This window comes from Salvelinus fontinalis, chromosome 2 (assembly GCF_029448725.1).
Source record: "Salvelinus fontinalis isolate EN_2023a chromosome 2, ASM2944872v1, whole genome shotgun sequence".
In the NCBI taxonomy this organism is placed as follows: Eukaryota; Metazoa; Chordata; class Actinopteri; order Salmoniformes; family Salmonidae; genus Salvelinus; species Salvelinus fontinalis.
Window position 1 is genome coordinate 10,934,839 of NC_074666.1, and position 25,875 is coordinate 10,960,713.

The 25,875-nt window shown below is 44.9% G+C and overlaps 1 protein-coding gene across 1 annotated transcript in view; it reads left to right on the plus strand.

Annotated features, from left to right (window-relative positions):
• LOC129833583 (uncharacterized) overlaps window positions 1-25,875 on the plus strand; it is a 56,765-nt gene that overhangs the window by 26,856 nt on the left and 4,034 nt on the right. The window contains exons 4-5 of the mRNA XM_055898282.1: window positions 1,956-10,835; window positions 13,159-13,345. Of these exons, the coding sequence (XP_055754257.1) occupies window positions 1,956-3,056 (1,101 nt within the window). The 3' untranslated portion in view covers window positions 3,057-10,835; window positions 13,159-13,345. The remainder of the gene's footprint in view (window positions 1-1,955; window positions 10,836-13,158; window positions 13,346-25,875) is intronic.

A 25,875-nucleotide genomic window follows, 5' to 3' on the forward strand; every position in this document is an offset into this window, starting at 1 on the left:
CTAGCGGAACCCCTGTCCTAGACCGGTGAAACACTGTGAATCCTGAGACTCAGCTGAGGAAGAGGAATGCACTGTTGTGTGGTGTGGTGGGTTAGATGCTGGAAGAGGTGGTTTTATCTCATTCTCGTCATTCCGCATGGATGTGACTTTGGGTTTAAAGCAGTGGAGCAGCAACTCCTACACATTTTCAACGACTGAAATGGCACCGTATTTCCAATGAAGTGCTCTGACTACTTTTGACCAGAGCCCTATTTGACCTGATCAAACTAGAGCAGTGTATAGGGAATAAATAGGTTGCCATTTGGACTCAGACTTTGTCTCCACTCCACTTTGCTCTGAAGAAGACCTTGAGGCCAATACGTAAAGCTTAATAAAGAGCGGGTTTCTTCTTTTTCTCAGGTTATTCAACTGTTACCTTGCACCTGCAACAAAGATAGCTCAGATGTGTGAATGCCTTTTTAGAATTGGATTTTGCCGTAACTAAAAAACCTAAATCAGTGGGACCTAAACATGGTCAGTGAGTCTTGGTTTATTAATAAAACATGCCCTCTCTGCATGGTAAAGAAGGTTTCTGCCCAACTTTCTCTAAGGATTAGTGTGGGCTCAGGAAAACCTTTTTAAACCGCTTTGAATGGGGAGACTGTTGTCTGTCACAGTGTTCACATTGAATTCCCAGAGGGAGCCAAAGATCTGACCCCTCAGCCTAACCTCTGGGCAGCGGTCAACTGAAGAAGCCCAGATGCTGAAGAAGCCCAGATGCAGCTGTGCTGTGGTGGGTTTGTCTGTATTCCCTAGAGAAAGTCCAGATATAATCTGGTGAGTGAACTTGCTGACATGATGTTCTGTATCATCATGACCTCACTGGTCTGCTATTAAGACAGAGACATCTCTTCCTAAACATACCTACATTGCCATGCACTTGAATACCCTGTCAACATTCCTCACATTCTTGTCAAAGAAAGGGCTATTCTTCTTTTATACTTTCAAAAGAGAGAGGATATTTGGAGAGGACCATTGGACCCAAAGACGTTTTGAATTTCTGACTGTTGGCAGGAGACTGGTGTGTTTGCAAAGCCGTTTCCCTCAAATGTTTTCAGAGCGGCTTTTGATAAATTTCAATTGTGACCGAACAGTTTGCTCAAGAACAACAAAACATCCAGATAATTTTTTCAGCTTGCCAAACACACTATTGATGAACACACACACAAGAAGATGGAAGTGTTCTAGATTTCTCTTTGTCTTGTTTTTGAAGAGAATGAAATCTCAGAGAATGGAATTCCGGTCCTGCTTGCGCACGTTGTGCTTGGATGGAGTCCTCGCCGGCTGTGTCCCAAATGGCACCCTATTCCCTATATAGCGCACTAGGGCACTGGTCAAAAGTAGTGAACCTATGTAGGGAATTGGGTGCCATTTGGGATGTACACCCCACCTTGGCTACTTGGCCAAGATGGGTCATGGACTGTTTGGAGGAGGCATGTTCACCATGTACTCTGCAATCTCCAACAAAATACCAGGAAAAACAAAGAAGGGGAGCTCCATCTATCTGGGTCAGTTAAGCTAGTGGCAGACGAAAGCCTGGGCCTGTATCCATAAAGGGTTGTTCAGTAGGAGTGCTGGTTTAGGATCAGTTTGTCCGTTCAGATCATATTTGATTAGATTAAATGAATCCTAGATCAGCAGTCCTACTCTGAGACACTTTGTGGATACCGGCCCTGAAGTTTAAACACAGAGTTTGTAATTGTAAGAATATGTTAAAAACGTCCGTTTCTCTGAACTGAAATGTCTTGCCTATTTCTAGCTGTAAGATTCCCGTTTTAACTTATCACCTCAAATCACTAATGTAATTTAGAATGGAAAATATTGTATATTAAATTAGATATTAATGCAATGTGTGAGAAATTTTAAGTGAGAGAAAACTGTCATTCAATGCATGTTATTCTCCTAGGTGTTAGTAGAGGCTATTTTCACTAGCAACGGATCTGTTCCCAGACACAAATGGATCTGATCCCAGACACAAACGGATCTGTTCCCAGACACAAACGGATCTGTTCCCAGACACAAACGGATCTGTTCCCAGACACAAACGGATCTGTTCCCAGACACAAACGGATCTGTTCCCAGACATAAACGGATCTGTTCCCAGACACAAACGGATTTGTTCCCAGACACAAACGGATCTGTTCCCAGACACAAACGGATTTGTTCCCAGACACAAACGGATTTGTTCCCAGACACAAACGGATCTGTTCCCAGACACAAACGGATCTGTTCCCAGACACAAACGGATCTGTTCCCAGACACAAACGGATTTGTTCCCAGACACAAACGGATCTGTTCCCAGACACAAACGGATCTGTTCCCAGACACAAACGGATTTGTTCCCAGACACAAACGGATTTGTTCCCAGACACAAACGGATTTGTTCCCAGACACAAACGGATCTGTTCCCAGACACAAACGGATCTGTTCCCAGACACAAACGGATCTGTTCCCAGACACACACGGATCTGTTCCCAGACACAAACAGATTTGTTCCCAGACACAAACAGATTTGTTCCCAGACACAAACGGATCTGTTCCCAGACACAAACGGATTTGTTCCCAGACACAAACGGATCTGTTCCCAGACACACACGGATCTGTTCCCAGACACAAACCGATTTGTTCCCAGACACAACCGGATCTGTTCCCAGACACAACCGGATCTGTTCCCAGACACAACCGGATCTGTTCCCAGACAAAACCGGATCTGTTCCCAGACACAACCGGATCTGTTCCCAGACACAACCGGATCTGTTCCCAGACACAACCGGATCTGTTCCCAGACACAAACGGATCTGTTCCCAGACACAAACGGATCTGTTCCCAGACACAAACGGATCTGTTCCCAGACACAAACGGATCTGTTCCCAGACACAAACGGATCTGTTCCCAGACACAAACGGATCTGTTCCCAGACACAAACGGATCTGATCCCAGACACAAACGGATCTGTTCCCAGACACAAACGGATCTGTTCCCAGACACAAACGGATCTGATCCCAGACACAAACTGATCTCATTTTGTTTTGTAACAGCATTCTTTGTGCTCAGTCCCAAAAGCAAACGCATTCTTCCTTCATGCACTAGCAACAGCAGCAGCCCACTACCCGCTCTTGGCATGCGGAGTCATATTGAAATGAAAAAGCCAACTGTCTCCTCAGAATTCACCCAGCAGAGTGCTAAAAGAGACATTAGGAACCTTTTTGAGTTATAATTTATTTTTTATTATCTCTTCAATTTTCAAGATGAATTATAGCATGTTCCTTTAGTCAGATTTTTTTTCTTTCTTGGAATAAGTGTTGGTTCTGAGAGCCAAAAATAAGAGCGTCACTGTCTGTTTTATACCCACCCTCAATGGTGTGGCAACATTCTTTTGACCACTTTGAGTTATTTATACAGGTTATGAATGTGTGCACAGCGTGTTTTATTTCAATGGCGCCTTGTCAGTCAAATTGTGGATGTGGAAGAAATTAATTTTAAAAAAAATTCAATTGACTTAGATTTAACTTAGGTTTCTGTCAGTTCACAGGTTTCTGCCTCGTCTTGAAAAGGCGTTGATTGGGGCAAGAGAGGAGCCTGCTTCCCTAACGAAGAGGTGTCTGTCGTCCACAACAACCTACATCAGGCCTGGGATTTGTAGCTCTCCAAGGCCCAGGAGACAGCTAGGGGAGGAATGTAGTTAGAATGGCCATCAAACTCAAATATAGTAGTTAGTGACAACAGCTGGAGAGGGTGAAGTGAGTTCCTCGTGTAGCGCCCCGAGGGAGTCATCATTCAGCATCCTGCAAGTCCCGGGCTGCTGCGAGGGGGCAGAGCGCTAGGGGTGAATGGGAAAGATGGAAGGAGATCACTTCTTGCTTTCATAAATCAAAGGGAAAGATTTGCACCTCGAACAGCAGAGCAGACATCCATGTTGACTCGGGGGAGGAGGCCTGTAGAGTGGCCCCAGCCCAACACTTCACAAGTCTCTGCTAAGGGAATCCCATGATTGGTCAGAATTTGGAGCATTCGTGGGCTAAATGCCTTGAGAAATAAGAATAATTGCATGGTTTCCTCAACCTAAATGATAGCCATCCAACCCCAAATACCCTCTTGGACTTTAGCTTTTTGTTACTCAGTGAAGTTCCTCCTGAAGTGAACTGACAACTTCTCTGAGAAACTGCCTGTTCACTCTAAACAGACTATATTAGAACCGTTAGAATAATGGTAGTTCTACTGTAGGAGTTTTAGTCACAGCAGCAGAGTCTTGTTGGCCTCCAGTAATTAAGACACGAGACAGGCACCAAAGTTATTACCGTTGTGTCAGTTGATTCTCCTCGTAACTTTGGACCACTATATAATTAATATCACTTCTGGAGAGAATCATACAGTTGGGTTTCTTTTTTGGTTTACATAGTAAACATTGTTTCATTTGCTGTCATTAATACAAATGTGCATTGTCGCAGTGTACTAACCCTGGGAACCCAATATCTGGAGGGATTGAATCAGGCCCCATATCTTATCTGCAAACCAGAAGCTTAATTGTCATGTTGCAGCAGAGTCGTTGCTACAGAGGTAGGATCTTGATTCGATACAGTTTGCTACAGCAGGAAAATAATCATGCAGCAACAGGACATTTTTATTATTATGTGGATTATAATGAATGGACATTTTTGTAGGGTACATTTTTTGATACATTTTTCATAAGGTAAAATAAAGTCTGAAATTTCAAAGTGGAAATTACAAACCTCAGAGGCCTTTTTAAACCTTAAATGCACTACAAGTAAATTAGATAGTAATGATACTATACTTGGGTAGTAGAGGAAGTTTACAATCGTCTCGACGATCATTTTGATGAATGAAGGATGTTGTCAAAGTTGGTATTTGACTTCACTGTCCAGAAAGTATAGACTATTGTATGTTTTTTCTTTTAATAATACTCTTTTTAGTGTTATATCCAACTAAGTACTGCAGATTTATTGTTTGCTTACATTTATTTTTAATAGCAGAACTTTGTTGCTGAAACAGTTTACAAGTTCAACGTTCAAATTCAACGTAAAAAATTGCTAAAGACCAAAACACCACGCAAAAGAGTTTACAAATGTCAGTTTGTGCCGTTTCAATACAGGAAGTGTTTACATTTCCCCCCACAAATAAATGACAAAATTGTACATCTAAATGTTGGGAACTTTTGTGTATTTAAGTAGAGATGAACATAGAGGCTGCCCGTATGTTTAGAAAAGACTGTTGTATGAACTCAGTCAAATTAGGCGTTTTGAGAAAACAAACTCATGGCCTGTGTCTGAAATGGCACCCTGTTCCCTGTGGTGCACTACCTTGGACCAGGGCCCATAGAGCTCTGCTCAAAATGAGTTCACTATATAGGGAATAGCGTGCCATTTCAGACACACCCATGCTGCAACTGCTTTAAAATGAGTTGAGACTGTCTGGATGAATTTCGAGTTTAGCCTAGATGTCAGAAGTTGTGTGAGGACACTGTGTACCGTACAGCCCGGCTTCACAGCACTTCAAATTGTTTGGAGAATGAACAAGCAACATGTTGTTTATGGATCGGTTTGGTCAGACTGATTACTCCCTGGTAAAGCAGGCCTGTATGTTTTGCTGGCCATATAATTCAGGCCTATGCTTGGCTATATACACCAAGTAGTGGAAGGTAAAGTACAGTTACAGCATTATGATCTAAAGAAGAGCTAGTTTTTAAAATCTCTCTGAAGAATAGGCCTCAACCTGTGATCATGGGTGCTAAATACCATTTCTCACATCCTGGAATGATGATCACATGCCTAACATACCATCCTCTCTGACAGCGGCCCAGTGTTCCAGCCAGAAGGACTTATACAGTACTACAGTAGCTCTTAATAAATGACAGGACCAGACACAGGAGGTCTGTCCTCGACACGTTACGTTTATTTTGTCCCCCATCAGTGTGTCCTGTCGGTGTCTGGGGCCGTTACCTGCTAGTCAGAATAACCATGACTCCAGTAGCCAGGTGACTGAGTCTGTGACATCAGAGGGCTGTTATGGAAATTAGTGTGCCACTGGAACCACTTGGCTCTTTTCTCACTGTCTGCCCCCGCTGAGACATCACTGCCTGGGCGTCTGATCACAGAGATTAAAACAAGCACATTAACGCCTCGAGACACTAAACGTCAACATACATGCAGGTCCACCCCCCCCCACCCACCACACCCTCTCTCACTCTCATCTCTGTTTTTCTGTGCGCTCTCTCTTTCTCTCATCTCAGCATCTCTCTCATCCCTTCCCATCTTTCCCTCTCATTAGTTCATGAATTCATTATCAAAGTAGAGTCCCATTCACACAGAAGAACTAGATCACAAAATGGTGAAAAATCTCCAGTATTTTATGTACTGACTCCATTCAGTCACTGCCTTACTCCACACCAGTTTGCCTCATTCATGCTGATCAAGGGAAGGCCAGCCGTGCTTGTGCGTCTCCTCTCCAGTCAGTACATTTTATTTTTTTAACTAGGCAAGTCAGTTAAGAACAAATTCCTATTTACAATGACATCCTACCAGGGAACATTGGGTTAACTGCCTTGATCAGGGGCAGAAAGACAGATTTGTACCTTGTCAGCTCGGGCATTTGATCCAACAACCTTTTGGTTACTAGTCCAACGCTCTAACCACTAGGCTACATGCCACCACCAAACATAAGTCAGCAAAACTTTTAAATTATTTCATGTCAGAAATGGTTCATTTCCACAAATACAGTACCAGTCAAAAGTTTGGACACATCTACTCATTCAAGGATTTCCTTTATTTTTACTATTTTCTACATTATAGAATAATAGTGAAGACATCAAAACCATGAAATAACACAAATGGAATTCTGTAGTAACCAAAAAAGTGTTACACAAAACACAATATATATGAGTTTCTTCAAAGTAGCCACCCTTTACCTTGATGACAGCTTTGCACACTCTTGGCATTCTCTCAACCAGTTTCACCTGGAATGCTTTTCCAACAGACCTGAAGGAGTTCCCACATATGCTGAGCACTTGTTGGCTGCTTTTCCTTCACTCTGCGGTCCAACTCATCCCAAACCATCTCAATTGGGTTGAGGTCGGGGGATTGTGGAGGCCAGATCATCTGATGAGGCACTCCATCACTCCTTCTTGGTCAAATGGCCCTTACACAGCCTGGAGGTGTTTTGGCTCATTGTCCTGTTGAAAAACAAATGATAGTCACACTAAGCGCAAACCAGATGGGATGGCGTATCGCTGCAGAATGCTGTGGTAGTCATGCTGGGTAAGTGTGCCTTGAATTCTAAATAAATCACTGATAGTGTCACCAGCAAAGCACCATCACACCTTCTCCTCCATGCTTCACGGTGGGAACCACACATGCGGAGATCATCCGTTCACCTACTCTGCGTTTCACAAAAACATGGCGGTTGGAACCAAAAATTGCAAATTTGGACTCATCAGTCTAAAGGACAGATTTCCACCGGTCTAATGTCCTTTGTTCGTGTTTCTTGGCCCAAGCAAGTCTCTTCTTCTTATTGGTGTCCTTTTAGTAGTGTTTTTTTCCCTAGCAATTCGGCCATGAAGGCCTGATTCACGCAGTCTCCTCTGAACAGTTGATGTTGAGATGTTTCTGTTACTTGAACTCTGTGAAGAATTTATTTGGGCTGCAATTTCTGAGGTGCAGTTAACTCTAATGAACTTATCCTCTGCAGCAGAGGTAACTCTGTGTCTTCCTTTCCTTTGGCGGTCCACATGAGAGCCAGTTTCATCATAGGGCTTGATGGTTTTTGCAACTGCACAAATGTTCTGCCTTGACTCACCTTCATGTCTTAAAGTAATGATGGACTATCGTTTCGCTTTGCTTATTTGAGCTGGTCTTGCCATAATATGGACTTGGTCTTTTACCAAATAGGGCAATCTTCTGTATACCACCCCTACCTTGTCCCAACTGATCGGCTCAAACGCATTAAGAAGGAAAGAAATTCCACAAATTAACTGTTATCAAGGCACACCTGTTAATTTAAATGAATTCCAGGTGACTATCTTATGAAGCTGGCTGAGAGAATGCCTTGGTGACAGCTTTGCACACTCTTGGCAAAGGGTGGCTACTTTGAAGAATCTCAAATATAAAATCTATTTTGATTTGTTTAACTATTTTTATTGGTTAGTACATGATTCCATGTGTGTTATTTCATAGTTTTGATGTCTATTTTTTACAATGTAAAAAAGAAATAAAACCCCTTGTGTCCAGACGTTTGACATGTACTGTATGTCAAAGCAACATGAACCATTTGAAAGAACAAGAAGTTGGTTTCTTTCTCTCTGTCCAATCTGCTGTTGCTACATCCATTTTTGGACTTACACATTATGAAATGTACCCATTTGATTTCGAAGTATGTATCTTTGAAATGCAGTGAGTGTAGTTAAAACTATAATGTTGATATCAAGGATGGTCAGTCCGTGCATCCATAACGTTGTCTATGAATTTGAGAGTGGTTACTTTTCTCCATCCCCAGTCCTCAGCTTTTTACCAAAACGAGCAGGGAGAATGCTTTGTTATTGTTTCACCTGCAGATGGCCCACTGTAGTTTATAGAATCCTTTTCAAGATGATCCTTTACACCCAAGGCTCTGCATGTGGAATTTGACCTAGTATAGAAACAGTGTTGCAACACTGGGCTGTGATCTATACCCCCCACTTCATTCACCCCTCACAGATGACAATTTGTTCTCAGGTCTTACCTGGTTCCAGTCAATTTATGTCAGGTTTCACCAATTATCTCACATATGGCCCCCTTCCCTCTGTTTCTGCTTAGCTCTCAGCACTCTCTGTTACCGTACCTTTAGGCCAGGTGATCAATTACATACAGATTAGCATTATGAACAAGAGAGTGGAGGGTTAGTGTGTCGCGGCCTCTCTGTTCCACGTTTCTTTCAGCACCTGCACCTGTACAAGGGTTTCAGGCCCTATAGCCCCTGTAGCCTTGGCCCTGTCAGTCAGCCAGAGATGAGAGAGGAATGGGTATGATGGTTGTCCTGACCCAGATTGTCTCACTCTCATATCATATCAACCAGTCTTACAGCTTGATCTGCTCTCTCCCCTCGCATGTTGGGATTTTTACTGTTTATCGTTAACATGTTCTGTGTTTCGCTAAGTGTGATTGTTAGTTGCGTCTCGGGTGTGGGAAACGTTCCTCAAGTCTTTCTTTCTCTCGCTCATTCTCTTTCACACACACACACACACACACACACACACACACACACACACACACACACACACACACACACACACACACACACACACACACACACACACACACACACACACACACACACACACACACACACACACACACACACACACACACACACTCTCTCTCATTTAAATTCAAATAAGCTTTATTGTCATGGGAAACATATGTTTACATTGGCAAAGCAAGTGAAGTGAACTAAACAACTGAGAATAAACGAATTTAACAGCATCAACAAAAAAATATTAGAAATGAACAGTAAGCATTGTACTCAAGGTTTCTCTCTCTCCTCTCTCATATATTCTGTGTGAGTACTCTCTCCTGTCTTCCCATGGCCACTTGGCCAGCCAACAGGCTTATCCCTCACCTGTCATCAGCTGGTTCCTTTGAAAGAGCAGGGCCAAAACCTGCGTTACTGGAGGCAGTACGCTCTGTCCTTCATTTAGACTTCATCCAAATCTCAACTGACACTGTTTATGGATGCTTCCATGTTTATCTCTTTAAGGGCACTACATTCTACAGAGTTTGGATGTGTTGTATTCTGGATCCTCTCTTGGCAAAGTACCAAGGTTCATTTCAGTGTACAGATACTGAATTGAAGTAGTAAGTAGACCTGCTACTGTGCTTTGTAAGTATCGTTATGCTTGAATAATACAAGGTTATATCCACTTATTTGAGACACTTGTTTTTCTCATTGAAACCCTCCTTGCCCAGAGGTATACTTTCCCTTTGCAGTCTCATCCAGTCTCAAGGCTGAAGTTGAAGCATTCAGTCCCTTTTTCCTCCTTTCTTTTTCATTGGGAACATTTCCAATACGTTGGATGTGGCTGGCTCTGGCGCAGAGCAGGAAGAGAGGGGTTTCCTTGTTAAACTGTGAGCCCATCATTCATCCTGCTGGATCTGTTGGCCATGCAGCAGGCACTGTAGTGGAGCATTCGCTCAGATCACAGCCGTTCACCTTGTGTTTGTCACTGTGACTCAACGGGTCTCTCGCTGCGTTTGAAATGGCGACCTGTTCCCTATGTAGTGCACTACTTTTGATCAGGGCCCATAGGGCTGTGGTGAAAAGTAGTGCATTATATAGGGAATAAGTGTGGTGCATTTTCAGACACACCCTCTGTCTTACTAATGAGGCAGCGCTTCAGATGATTATTTGCATGTTGGATGTTATTTCCTCTGCATTCTGTCCCGATTAAATATTTTCCCAATTAACTAGGATGCGCATTAATTAACTGTTTAATAACTAAACGTAGTAAGTTCCTGTAGGAGACAAGAAGCCAGACAGACAGCAGGGCTATGTCAGAGTATATCCAACTATTAATTACTATGTTTTTAACTTCCTGTAGAGGAAAATAAGCCGGTGAGCGAGGCCATGGCTGAGGATCTCCTAGTTAACAAACGGTCTGTTAGTTAACTATGAACAGACTGCTAACTACTGTGTCCCTATAGAGGGAAATAAGCCGGGTAGCGAGGCGGTGGCGGAATATCTGGATGGCAAGAAGAAATATGAAGACATGAAGAAACAAACTGAAGAAGGGATCCAGCAGAAAGACACAGGTAACAGACCGGTGTCATTACTCAAAACTGAGCCGTTCATATCGGGTGTCATTACTGAAAACTGGGCCGTTCATATCGGGTGTCATTACTGAAAACTGAGCCGTTCATATCGGGTGTCATTATTCAAAACTGGGCCGTTCATATCGGGTGTCATTACTCAAAACTGAGCCGTTCATATCGGGTGTCATTACTCAAAACTGAGCCGTTCATATCGGGTGTCATTATTCAAAACTGGGCCGTTCATATCGCGTGTCATTACTCAAAACTGAGCCGTTCATATCGGGTGTCATTATTCAAAACTGGGCCGTTCATATCGGGTGTCATTACTCAAAACTGAGCCGTTCATATCGGGTGTCATTATTCAAAACTGAGCCGTTCATATCGGGTGTCATTACTCAAAACTGAGCCGTTCATATCGGGTGTCATTATTCAAAACTGAGCCGTTCATATCGGGTGTCATTATTCAAAACTGAGCCGTTCATATCGGGTGTCATTATTCAAAACTGAGCCGTTCATATCGGGTGTCATTACTCAAAACTGAGCCGTTTATATCGGGTGTCATTATTCAAAACTGAGCCGTTCATATCGGGTGTCATTACTCAAAACTGAGCCGTTCATATCGGGTGTCATTATTCAAAACTGAGCCGTTCATATCGGGTGTCATTACTCAAAACTGAGCCGTTCATATCGGGTGTCATTACTCAAAACTGAGCCGTTCATATCGGGTGTCATTACTCAAAACTGAGCCGTTCATATCGGGTGTCATTACTCAAAACTGAGCCGTTCATATCGGGTGTCATTATTCAAAACTGGGCCGTTCATATCGCGTGTCATTACTCAAAACTGAGCCGTTCATATCGGGTGTCATTACTCAAAACTGAGTCGTTCATATCGGGTGTCATTACTCAAAACTGAGCCGTTCATATCGGGTGTCATTACTCAAAACTGAGCCGTTCATACCGGGTGTCATTACTCAAAACTGAGCCGTTCATATCGGGTGTCATTACTCAAAACTGAGCCGTTCATATCGGGTGTCATTATTCAAAACTGGGCCGTTCATATCGCGTGTCATTACTCAAAACTGAGCCGTTCATATCGGGTGTCATTATTCAAAACTGGGCCGTTCATATCGGGTGTCATTACTCAAAACTGAGCCGTTCATATCGGGTGTCATTATTCAAAACTGAGCCGTTCATATCGGGTGTCATTACTCAAAACTGAGCCGTTCATATCGGGTGTCATTATTCAAAACTGAGCCGTTCATATCGGGTGTCATTATTCAAAACTGAGCCGTTCATATCGGGTGTCATTATTCAAAACTGAGCCGTTCATATCGGGTGTCATTACTCAAAACTGAGCCGTTCATATCGGGTGTCATTATTCAAAACTGAGCCGTTCATATCGGGTGTCATTACTCAAAACTGAGCCGTTCATTTCGGGTGTCATTATTCAAAACTGAGCCGTTCATATCGGGTGTCATTACTCAAAACTGAGCCGTTCATATCGGGTGTCATTACTCAAAACTGAGCCGTTCATATCGGGTGTCATTACTCAAAACTGAGCCGTTCATATCGGGTGTCATTACTCAAAACTGAGCCGTTCATATCGGGTGTCATTATTCAAAACTGGGCCGTTCATATCGCGTGTCATTACTCAAAACTGGGCCGTTCATATCGCGTGTCATTACTCAAAACTGAGTCGTTCATATCGGGTGTCATTACTCAAAACTGAGCCGTTCATATCGGGTGTCATTACTCAAAACTGAGCCGTTCATATCGGGTGTCATTACTCAAAACTGAGCCGTTCATATCGGGTGTCATTACTCAAAACTGGGCCGTTCATATCGGGTGTCATTACTCAAAACTGAGCCGTTCATATCGGGTGTCATTACTCAAAACTGAGCCGTTCATATCGGGTGTCATTACTCAAAACTGGGCCGTTCATATCGGGTGTCATTACTCAAAACTGAGCCGTTCATATCGGGTGTCATTACTCAAAACTGAGCCGTTCATATCGGGTGTCATTACTCAAAACTGAGCCGTTCATATCGGGTGTCATTACTCAAAACTGAGCCGTTCATATCGGGTGTCATTACTCAAAACTGAGCCGTTCATATCGGGTGTCATTGACTCTCTACACTGCATCATTCAATGAGGTCAGTAGGAGCTTACTGTATATCACGGTGTTGATGACGTTAATGATGGCATCATTCAGTCAAATACATATAGATTACCAGCAATGTCTCTCTTCTTGATACAACCGGGGATTGAGGTGAAAGATTTGTGTTAGTGACCCAATGACCTTTAACCTGCTTGTCCCGTAGACGATGGCGCTGCTGGACCGTTTCAAGTCCAAGCTGTCTTCAGCCATCCCTGAGACAGGACCCTGAGACAGGACCCTGAGACAGGACCCTGAGACAGGACCCTGAGACAGGACCCTGAGACAGGACCCTGAGACAGGACCCTGAGACAGGACCCTGAGGAGCTGGCGGAGGATGATGACAAAGGATGGTATGTTGTGGGTACATTAAAAACTCAATGTTTTATTTAAGCAAAGTTAAAAAGCTTGACTTTTTGGCGATTTTGTCTGATTTGAGATGAAATATATTTTGCAAGAGAGACCTACATACATTTGTGGAGTTCAGCAGAGACTAATCTTATGATTAGTGACTTGTAATACATTCTGAACAAAGTGTAATGGTACTATGCAGATTATCCAGTCTATAAATGACCTGTACTCTCAAATAATTGAATTTGACTAATTTGCTTATCATGGAAAGATGAGAGAATTTGCATAGTGCCTTGGTTCAGATCTAACCTTTATCCACTAACTATTGGACCAGGCGTCCACTTTCAATACACTCATATAATCTAATGAGCTTTACACATCTGGAAAGCACTATAAAATCCATTAACTTATTATCATGAATTACTTGGGGCAACTCTATCCTGCAGTTGTCCTCTATCTAAGACCAGAGCTTCTCTCCCACTCTGGGCATGCTAGCAGCAGTACTACGACACTACCGCTGCATCCCAGATGGCACCCATCTTTTGACCAGGGGCCATGCATCCTGTTCCCTATATAGTGCACTACTTTTGACCAGAGCCCTATGGGCTGAATAGGGTGCCATTTGGAGCCCATCCACCATCCATCTACCCCCTGTACTGTAACATAATTCCAACACCATCATTAAGTTAGCTGATGACACAACAGTGGTAGGCCTGAACACTGACAACGATGGGACAGGCTATAGGGAGGAGGTCAGAGACCTGGCAGTGTGGTGCCAGGATAACAACCTCTCCCTCAACGTGATCAAGACAAAGGAGATGATTGTGGACTACAGGAAAAGGAGGACCGAGCTCGCCCCCATTCTCATCGACAGGGCTGTAGTGGAGCAGGTTGAGAGCTTCATGTTCCTTGGTGGCCACATCAACAACAAACTAACACGGTCCAAGCACACCAAGACAGTCCTGAAGTGGGCATGACAAAACCTACTCCCCCTCAGGAGACTGAAAAGATTTGGCATGGGTCATCAAATCCTCAAAAGGTTTTACAGCTGAACCATCGAGAGCATCCTGACTGGAGGATCTCTATACCAGGCGGTATCAGAGGAAGGCCCTGATACCGGTGTCCAGTGTCCCCGCACATTGACTCTGTACCGGTTCCCCCTGTATATAGCCTGTTATTTACTGCTGCTCTTTAATTATTTGGTATTTTTATCTCTTGCTTTTTTCTTAAAACTGCATTGTTGGTTAAGGGCTTGTAAGTAAAAATTTCACTAAGGTCTACCTACACCTGTTGTATTCGGCACATATGACAAATAACATTTGATTTGATTTTTGACCTGTTATGTCTGTTAAAATGGCCAGTGTGGTGGAAATTCAGTACTGAGAGAGACTTGGTCATTTCTTCAAACGATCATCTTTATTTAATATCGATTAATTATTGCAATAATGAGACCGTCAGCCCAGCAGTCTTGACCAACTGTTAGGCTGAGAGTCTAGCCTTTACAGACGATGCACAGTTTTTATATATATTTTAGTTTATTTTATTTTTTATTTCACCTTTATTTAACCAGGTAGGCTAGTTGAGAACAAGTTCTCATTTGCAACTGCGACCTGGCCAAGATAAAGCATAGCAGTGTGAACAGACAACAACACAGAGTTACACATGGAGTAAACAATAGACAAGTCAATAACATGGTAGAAAAAAAGAGAATCTATATACAATGTGTGCAAAAGGCATGAGGTAGGCAATAAATCGAATAATTACAATTTAGCAGATTAACACTGGAGTGATAAATCATCAGATGATCATGTGCAAGAAGAGATACTGGTGTGCAAAAGTGCAGAAAAGTAAATAAATAAAAGCAGTATGGGGGTGAGGTAGGTAAATTGGGTGGGTAGTTTACAGATGGACTATGTACAGCTGCAGCGATCGGTTAGCTGCTCGGATAGCAGATTTTTAAAGTTGTTGAGGGAGATAAAAGTCTCCAACTTCAGAGATTTTTGCAATTCGTTCCAGTCGCAGGCAGCAGAGAACTGGAAGGAAAGGCGTCCAAATGAGGTTTTGGCTTTAGGGATGATCAGTGAGATACACCTGCTGGAGCGCGTGCTACGGGTGGGTGTAGCCATCGTGACCAGTGAACTGAGATAATGCGGCACTTTGCCTAGCATAGCCTTGTAGATGACCTGGAGCCAGTGGGTCTGACGACGAACATGTAGCGAGGGCCAGCCGACTAGGGCATACAGGTCGCAGTGGTGGGTCGTATAAGGTGCTTTAGTAACAAAACGGATGGCACTGTGATAAACTGCATCCAGTTTGCTGAGTAGCGTATTGGAGGCTATTTTGTAGATGACATCGCCGAAGTCGAGGATCGGTAGGATAGTCAGTTTTACTAGGGTAAGTTTGGCGGCGTGAGTGAAGGAGGCTTTGTTCCGGAATAGAAAGCCGACTCTAGATTTGATTTTGGATTGGAGATGTTTGATATGAGTCTGGAAGGAGAGTTTGCAGTCTAGCCAGACACCTAGGTACTTATAGATGTCCACATATTCTAGGTCGGAACCGTCCAGGGTGGTGATGCTAGTCGGGCGTGCGGGTGCAGGCATCGAACGGTTGAAAAGCATGCATTTGGTTTTACTAGCGTTTAAGAGCAGTTGGAGGCCACGGAAGGAGTGTTGTATGGCATTGAAGCTCGTTTGGAGGTTAGATAGCACAGTGTCCAGGGAAGGGCCGGAAGTATACAGAATGGTGTCGTCTGCGTAGAGGTGGATCAGGGAATCCTCCGCAGCAAGAGCAACATCATTGATGTATACAGAGAAAAGAGTCGGCCCGAGAATTGAACCCTGTGGTACCCCCATAGAGACTGCCAGAGGACCGGACAACATGCCCTCCGATTTGACACACTGAACTCTGTCTGCAAAGTAGTTGGTGAACCAGGCAAGGCAGTCATTAGAAAAACCGAGGCTATTGAGTCTGCCGATAAGAATATGGTGATTGACAGAGTCGAAAGCCTTGGCCAGGTCGATGAAGACGGCTGCACAGTAATGTCTTTTATCGATGGCGGTTATGATATCGTTTAGTACCTTGAGCGTGGCTGAGGTGCACCCTTTGACCGGCTCGGAAACCGGATTGCACAGCGGAGAAGGTACGGTGGGATTCGAGATGGTCAGTGATCTGTTTGTTGACTTGGCTTTCGAAGACCTTAGCTAGGCAGGGCAGGATGGATATAGGTCTGTAACAGTTTGGGTCCAGGGTGTCTCCCCCTTTGAAGAGGGGGATGACAGCGGCAGCTTTCCAATCCTTGGGGATCTCAGATGATACGAAGGAGAGGTTGAACAGGCTGGTAATAGGGGGTGCGACAATGGCAGCGGACAGTTTCAGAAATAGGGGGCCCAGATTGTCAAGCCCAGCTGATTTGTATGGGTCCAGGTTTTCCAGCTCTTTCAGAACATCTGCTATCTGGATATGGGTAAAGGAGAAGCTGGGGAGGCTTGGGCGAGTAGCAGCGGGGGGGACGGGGCTGTTGGCCAAGGTTGGCGTCACCAGGTGGAAGGCATGGCCAGCCATTGAGAAATGTTTGTTGAAGTTTTCGATTATCACGGACTTATCAGTGGTGACCGTGTTATCTAGCCTCAGTGCAGTGGGCAGCTGGGAGGAGGTGCTCTTGTTTTCTATGGACTTTACAGTATCCCAGAACTTTTTGGAGTTAGAGCTACAGGATGCAAATTTCTGCTTGAAAAAGCTGGCCTTTGCTTTCCTGACTGACTGCGTGTATTGGTTCCTGACTTCCCTGAACAGTTGCATATCACGGGGGCTCTTCGATGCTATTGCAGTTCGCCACAGGATGTTTTTGTGCTGGTCGAGGGCAGTCAGGTCTGGAGTGAACCAAGGGCTATATCTGTTCTTGGTTCTGCCTTTTTTGAACGGAGCATGCTTGTCTAATGTGGTGAGGAAGTAACTTTTAAAGAATGACCAGGCATCCTCAACTGACGGGATGAGGTCAATATCCTTCCAGGGTACCCGGGCCAGGTCGATTAGAAAGGCCTGCTCGCAGAAGTGTTTCAGGGAGCGTTTGACAGTGATGAGGGGTGGTCGTTTGACCGTGGACCCGTGGCGGATACAGGCAATGAGGCAGTGATCGCTGAGATCTTGATTGAAGACAGCAGAGGTGTATTTGGAGGGCAAGTTGGTCAGGATAATGTCTATTAGGGTGCCCATGTTTACGGATTTAGGGTTGTACCTGGTGGGTTCCTTGATGATTTGTGTGAGATTGAGGGCATCAAGCTTAGATTGTAGGACTGCCTGGGTGTTAAGCATATCCCAGTTTAGGTCACCTAACAGAACAAACTCTGAAGCTAGATGGGGAGCGATCAATTCACAGATGGTGTCCAGGGCACAGCTGGGAGCTGAGGGGGGTCGGTAGCAGGCGGCAACAGTGAGAGACTTATTTCTGGAGAGATTCATTTTTAAAATTAGAAGTTCGAACTGTTTGGGCATAGACTTGGAAAGTATGACAGAACTTTGCAGGCTATCTCTGCAGTAGATTGCAACTCCTCCCCCTTTGGCAGTTCTATCTTGACGGAAAGTGTTATAGTTGGGTATGGAAATCTCCGAGTTTTTGGTGGCCTTCCTAAGCCAGGATTCAGACACGGCAAGGACATCAGGGTTGGCAGAGTGTGCTAAAGCGGTGAGTAAGGCAAACTTGGGGAGGAGGCTTCTGATGTTGACATGCATGAGGCCAAGGCTTTTTCGATCACAGAAGTCAACAAATGAGGGTGACTGGGGACATGCAGGGCCTGGGTTTACCTCCACATCACCCGAGGAACAGAGGAGTAGTAGGATGAGGGTGCGGCTAAAGGCTATCAAAACTGGTCGCCTAGAGCGTTGGGGACAAGGAATAAAAGGAGCAGATTTATGGGCGTGGTAGAATAGATTCTGGGCATAATGTGCAGACCAGGGTATGGTGGGGCACGGGTACAGCGGAGGCAAGCCCAGGCACTGGGTGATGATAAGAGAGGTTGTATCTCTGGACATGCTGGTCTCAATGGGTGAGGTCACCGCATGTGTGGGGGGTGGGACAAAGGAGGTATCAGAGGTACGGAGAGTGGAACTACGGGGTCCATTGCAAACCAAAACAATGATAACTAGCCTGAACAACAGTATGTAAGGCATATTGATATTAGAGAGAGACATACAATAAGGCATAAAGTGATTGCAGGTCATGATTGGGAGAGCTAGCTAAAACAGCAGGTGAAATTACAGCAGCTAGTCAGCTAACACAGCAACAGAAGGTAAAAATGGCGACGACTGGGCAGAGAGGGTCGGATTAACTACACACAGATCCTGAGTTAAGGCACAGAGCCGACAGATAAAACACAAATAAACAGAATGGAGTACCGTGAATTAATGGACAGTCAAGCAGGCATCAGCTATGTAGCCAAGTGATCATAGTGTCCAGGGGGCAGCCGTAGATGGAGTAGTGAGGCCTCCACTAAGCTAGCACGTGTTTAAAGTTAGTAGCCCGCGGGGGTGGTCTGCTCAGACGGAGGGGGTCTGCTCAGACGGAGGCCGGTTGAGGGCACCGGTTGAGGGCACGTCTGCAAACCAGACGTGGTCGTGTCGACAGAGAATCCAAGCCGGATAGCGATGGCGAAAGAGAGGTTGTGAATTGTAGAATTGTGTTTGCTAACTGGTGCTAGCTTCCTGGCTGCGCTAGCTGCAAGATAAGCTAGCAGTTAGCAGACCGGGGCAGGCAAGTTAGCCTTTGGGGGACGTCGCGATGGGAGGGAAGTCTGTTTTTGCCTCTTCGTGCGGTGACGTCGATAGACCAGTCGTGGAATTAGTAGGGTTCCAGGTAGCTCTAGGTAGCTAACAGGCCTAGTAGGTTAGCAGAATGGGTCTTCAGCGGGCGTCACGCCTGAGGGGCCTGTTGGAGTCCCCGGGCAGATTATGTCGGTATTCCAGTCGTAGAGGATAGGCGGGGTTCCGTGCTCCGTACCGGCAGTAAATGGGTCCGGGTCTTGTAGCCCAGGAGTGGGCTTCAGTGGTAGCACAGGAGCCCTAGCCAATTAGCTTCAGGCTAATTGGTGCCTGCTCCGGTGCCTGCTCCGGGATGGAAACGCTAGCCAAGAGTGGTCACCCGGGATTGTGGTTAGCTAGTTGCGAAGATCCAGATGAAAATGTTCAGAGTTTGCGGTAGGAATCCGGGGATATGGAGAGAAATAGGTCCGTTATGCTCTGGTTTTAGTCACGTTGTTCGAACTAGCGAGAGCTTTCCGAGCTAAAGGTTAGCTGATGACCGCTAGCAATGGTTTGCTAACTGATAGCTGGTAGGCAGTTAGCTGGCTATCTTCAGTAGATGGATTCCAGATCAGAAGTAAATAGAAATACTTTAGAAAAAAGCAGATCCACGCCACATTGGGTGAGGCGGGTTGCAGGAGAGTATTTAGAAGTTGAGGTTTAGGAAAGTATTTTTAAAAGATATGCGAAGAAAAAGATGTAAAAAGATATATACAAGGGACACGGGACACGACAGGACAAAGACGTCTACACTGCTACGCCGTCTTGGATGATACCAAGATTGCTTAGTCAGTCACTTTTAACCTTCCCATAACCAAAGTGGCTTATCTACAAAGGATGGTCTTTTAATTAGTTTCCCAGATCCCTCATTGTCTCAACTCTTCCAGGCTCTCTCTATCTCCAGTCACACACACCACATCTTGTCTATAGAATGCTAGCTTTTAGGTTTTTATCACCTACACAAGTCAATTGCCAGCTTCAAGCTATCTCTAGTAGAACCCATGTCCTCAACACCCAGACTAGCTGCAGGGTGCTAGAGTGGAGACCATAAAACACAGCATTAGCAGGACAGAAATATCTTACTGTTCGTTAAGTAAATAATTGTTACAAAGCCAACAAATAAGGTGAATACATAATTTTCCCCTCACACCAGTCATCACAACACAGGCTCCTTAACGACTTGCCACACTGCTGACTAACCGGTCTAGATTAGATAGATGTAGCTGTATGGCCTGGGTGTCAGCCTTCACTTTTAGTTTCCTTATCCTCAGAGAAACACAGACTGCCAGACAATTGAAAAGATGGCTCTAACAGGGGCATGTTTTCTCTTCTCTTATTTAGAACTTTGTTTCCGTGTGTGTGTGTGTGTGTGTGTGTGTGTGTGTGTGAAGCCGTGTTGTGAAGGCCATTCCTGAGCACAGCACTACACTAACAGTGGACAACAAAGGAGCGGGTTGAATAATGCCCTGTCAGAAGCGGGGCTGAGCTCTGCATCACAGTCCCTGCGCCATACAGAAGATACATATCAGGTATATTGGCTTTCATGTAGGGTATGTAAACATAAAAGTGCATAGTTTAAAGTGGCTAGTGATACATGTATTACATAAAGATGGCAAGATGCAGTAGATGATATAGAGTACGGTATATACATATATATTATATTAAGTGGCATTGTTTAAAGTGGCTAGTGATACATTTTTGATAAATTTCCATCAATTCCCATTATTAAAGTGAGCTGGAGTTGAGTCAGTATGTTGGCAGCAGCCACTCAATGTTAGTGGTGACTGTTTAACAGTCTGATGGCCTTGAGATAGAAGCTGTTTTTCAGTCTCTCGGTCCCTGCTTTGATGCACCTGTACTGACCTCGCCTTCTGGATGATAGCGGGGTGAACAGGCAGTGGCTCGGGTGGTTGTTGTCCTTGATGATCTTTATGGCCTTCCTGTGACATCGGGTGGTGTAGGTGTCCTGGAGGGCAGGTAGTTTTCCCCCAGTGATGCGTTGTGCAGACCTCACTACCCACTGGAGAGCCTTACGGTTGTGGGCGGAGCAGTTGCCGTACCAGGCGGTGATACAGCCCGAAAGGATACACTTGATTGTGCATATGTAGAAGTTTGTGAGTGCTTTTGGTGACAAGCCGAATTTCTTCAGTCTCCTGAGGTTGAAGAGGCACTGCTGCGCCTTCTTCACAACGCTGTCCGCGTGGGTTTACCAATTCAGTTTGTCCGTGATGTGTACGCCGAGGAACTTAAAACTTTCTACCCTCCACTACTGTCCCGTCGATGTGGATAGGGGGGTGCTCCCTCTGCTGTTTCCTGAAGTCCACAATCATCTCCTTTGTTTTGTTGACGTTGAGTGTGAGGTTATTTTCCTGACACCACACTCCGAGGGCCCTCACCCAGGGTCTCGAGCTTGATGACAAGTTTGGAGGGTACTATGGTGTTAAATGCTGAGCTGTAGTCGATGAACAGCATTCTCCCATAGGTATTCCTCTTGTCCAGATGGGTTAGGGCAGTGTGGTTGCAATTACGTCGTCTGTGGACCTATTGGGGCGGTAAGTAAATTGGAGTGGGTCTAGGGTGTCAGGTAGGGTGGAGGTGATATGGTCCTTGACTAGTCTCTCAAAGCACTTCATGATGACGGAAGTGAGTGCTACGGGGCGGTAGTCGTTTAGCTCTGTTACCTTAGCTTTCTTGGGAACAGGAACAATGGTTGCCCTCTTGAAGCATGTGGGAACAGCAGACTGGGATAAGGATTGATTGAATATGTCCGTAAACACACCAGCCAGCTGGTCTGCGCATGCTCTGAGGACGCGGCTGGGGATGCGGTCTGGGCCTGCAGCCTTGCGAGTGTTAACACGTTTAAATGTTTTACTCACGTCAGCTGCAGTGAAGGAGAGTCCGCAGGTTTTGGTAGCGGGCCGTGTCAGTGGCACTGTATTGTCCTCAAAGCGAGCAAAGAAGTTATTTAGTCTGTCTGGAAGCAAGACATCCTGGTCCGCGACGGGGCTGGTTTTCTTTTTGTAATCCGTGATTGACTGTAGACCCTGCCACATACCTCTTGTGTCTGAGCCGTTGAATTGCAACTCTACTTTGTCTCTATACTGACGCTTAGCGTGTTTGATTGCCTTGCGGAGGGAATAGCTACACTGTTTGTATTCGGTCATGTTTCAGGTCACCTTGCCCTGGTTAAAAGCAGTGGTTCGCGCTTTCAGTTTCGCACGAATGCTGCCATCAATCCACGGTTTCTGGGTTGGGAATGTTTTAATAGTTGCTGTGGGTACGACATCGCCGATGCACTTTCTAATGAACTTGCTCACCGAATCAGCGTATTCGTCAATGTTGTTGTTGGACTTAATGCGGAACATATCCCAATCCACGTGATCGAAGCAGTCTTGAAGCGTGGAATCAGATTGGTCGGACCAGCGTTGAACAGACCTGAGCGCGAGAGCTTCTTGTTTTAGTTTCTGTCTGTAGGCTGGAAGCAACAAAATGGAGTCGTGGTCAGCTTTTCCGAAAGGAGGGCGGGGGAGGGCCTTATATGCGTCGCGGAAGTTAGAATAACAATGATCTAGGGTTTGTCGTTCCTCATGCATGTTTTCACACAACACAAACTTGGGTTGCCACTGTGTAAGAAACTCACAGATACATAGAAAACACACATGCGTTGTAAGTATAGGGATGTTTCTGTAATGTTTTAGAGCGTACATGGTGAGGATATAGAATGTGATGGACCCCACAGTGAGGAGGCCACATTCAGGACTGTAGTCTGTTGGCTCACACCACTCCTTCTGTCAGACAAATCAGACTAGTCTGTTGGCTCACACCACTCCTTCTGTCAGACAAATCAGACTAGTCTGTTGGCTCACACCACTCCTTCTGTCAGACAAATCAGACTAGTCTGTTGGCTCACACCACTCCTTCTGTCAGACAAATCAGACTAGTCTGTTGGCTCACACCACTCCTTCTGTCAGACAAATCAGACTAGTCTGTTGGCTCACACCACTCCTTCTGTCAGACCAATCAGACTAGTCTGTTGGCTCACACCACTCCTTCTGTCAGACCAATCAGACTAGTCTGTTGGCTCACACCACTCCTTCTGTCAGACCAATCAGATTCATATGGAATATCAAATTTTTTCTCCCCCAGCCAGTCACCTTTCTGGCCTTTTTCTGTTAGGTTTTTAAATGTAATGTTTCGCTTCTCTGCTGCTGCGTGTGTGTCCGTGTGTGTGCGCGTGAGTGGCGCCTTGTGGAGCGGCTGCTGGAAGTTAAAACACGACTGTGTGTATTGGCACCTGAAGTCGTGCCAATACTTCAGATATAACAATTTATTGAAGACAATGACGACAGCAGTGTGCATGCGTGTTTGCATAGCCTGGTCTCTCTGCCCAGACAGAGCTAGCATCAGAAAATCAGCTGTGACCATAGAAATACAATGAATAGAACTGGCATCCCCATTCAAGTCAATAATGGCATAATGGGTGGATTGGCGGCCATTGCAAGTCTACCCATGGGAGCAAAGCAGGAAGTGTACCCATCAATCTGTGCTGGGATTTGTTGAATCAACTCAACTGACATTACAAAAAATGCATTCCATTGCGTGAGCCACATCAGTTAGCAGGGCTCTGGTCAAATGTAGTGTACCAGCTAGGGAATAGGGTGTCATTTGGAACGTAGTCCTAGTCTAGAACAACACTCCACCAGCCAGTAGAGTAGATGTCTGTGCCACTCTGAGAGCACTGGTACAGGAACTAGAACATTACTACAGGTCAGACTCCCCAAGTCAAGTCTGGGCTGGGGGACTAGAAACTATTCCAACTGTGTCTGGGTCTACAAACTCTACTTTATAGATCGCTCTGCTAACACACACGCACGCACGCACGCACGCACGCACACACACACACACACACACACACACACCATTCTTATAACACACACACACAGACACACACCATTCTTATAACACACACACAGACATACACCATTCTTATAACACACACACAGACATACACAGGCTCGCAGACATGTCTCTGTCTGTCTGGCTCTCTCGCTCTCTCTTTCCTCCCTCTTTTGGGTTTGATGAGCAGACTGTGGATCTCTGGGTAGAGAGTGGGTTTGATGAGCAGACTGTGGATCTCTGGGTAGAGAGTGGGTTTGATGAGCAGACTGTGGATCTCTGGGTAGAGAGTGGGTTTGATGAGCAGACTGTGGATCTCTGGGTAGAGAGTGGGTTTGATGAGCAGACTGTGGATCTCTGGGTAGAGAGTGGGTTTGATGAGCAGACTGTGGAGCTCTGAATGGTAGGAGCCCAGAGCCTGACACACACTGTTCTTTAGTAAGTCTGAGCGGTGAGGCTGTGTGCCTGTCATCACTGAGGCTGCTAGATAAATGATGGTAGTGGTTGGCCTAATCCTAACCCTGTCTGCCAGAATAGAGCCATGACATCCTGGATGAGCTGTTACTACTACTGCCCAGTTCACATGAACACAGGAGGGGGACTGCAGAGCACACACATACCGCTTCACTGAAGGCAGACATACACACATGCACAGAGAGACAAGCCAGCTGACACAAATACACTCGTACTTAGCTTCGCACACAAACTCAAGTGCACACTCAGACACACTCCATCCAACACACACATACGAGGAGGACAAACATTTCAATATGATCTTAGTGGCTGATTAAAGTGGTTCTGCCAGTGGTGTCTGATAGCATACAACACAACTCACATGGCAATACATTGACTTAAATAACTTCCTGTAATACCCCCCTCCCCTCCTCCAAATAAAATAACTACCTGTAATACCCCCGAAATAAAATAACTACCTATAATGCCCCCTCCCCAAAATGTAATAACTACCTGTAATTCCCCCCAAAATGTAATAACTACCTGTAATTCCCCCCCAAAATGTAATAACTACCTGTAATACCCCCCCGAATAATAAAATAACTACCTCTAATACACCCCCGAATAATAAAATAACTACCTCTAATACCCCCCCGAATAATAAAATAACTACCTCTAATTACCCCCCCGAATAATAAAATAACTACCTCTAATGCCCCCCCGAATAATAAAATAACTACCTCTAATACCCCCCCGAATAATAAAATAACTACCTCTAATACCCCCCCGAATAATAAAATAACTACCTCTAATACCCCCCCGAATAATAAAATAACTACCTCTAATACCCCCCCGAATAATAAAATAACTACCTGTAATACCCCCCCCCCCAATAATAAAATAACTACCTCTAATACCCCCCCGAATAATAAAATAACTACCTGTAATACCCCCCCCTCGAATAATAAAATAACTACCTGTAATACCCCCCCCCTCGAATAATAAAATAACTACCTCCAATACCCCCCCCCCGAATAATAAAATAATTACCTCTAATACCCCCCCCCGAATAATAAAATAACTACCTCTAATACCCCCCCGAATAATAAAATAACTACCTCTAATACCCCCCCCCCGAATAATAAAATAACTACCTGTAATACCCCCCCCCCCCAAATAATAAAATAACTACCTGTAATACCCCCCCCCCGAATAATAAAAGAACTACCTCTAATACCCCCCCGAATAATAAAATAACTACCTCTAATACCCCCCCCGAATAATAAAATAACTACCTCTAATACCCCCCCGAATAATAAAATAACTACCTCTAATACCCCCCCCCCCCCGAATAATAAAATAATTACCTCTAATACCCCCCCCGAATAAT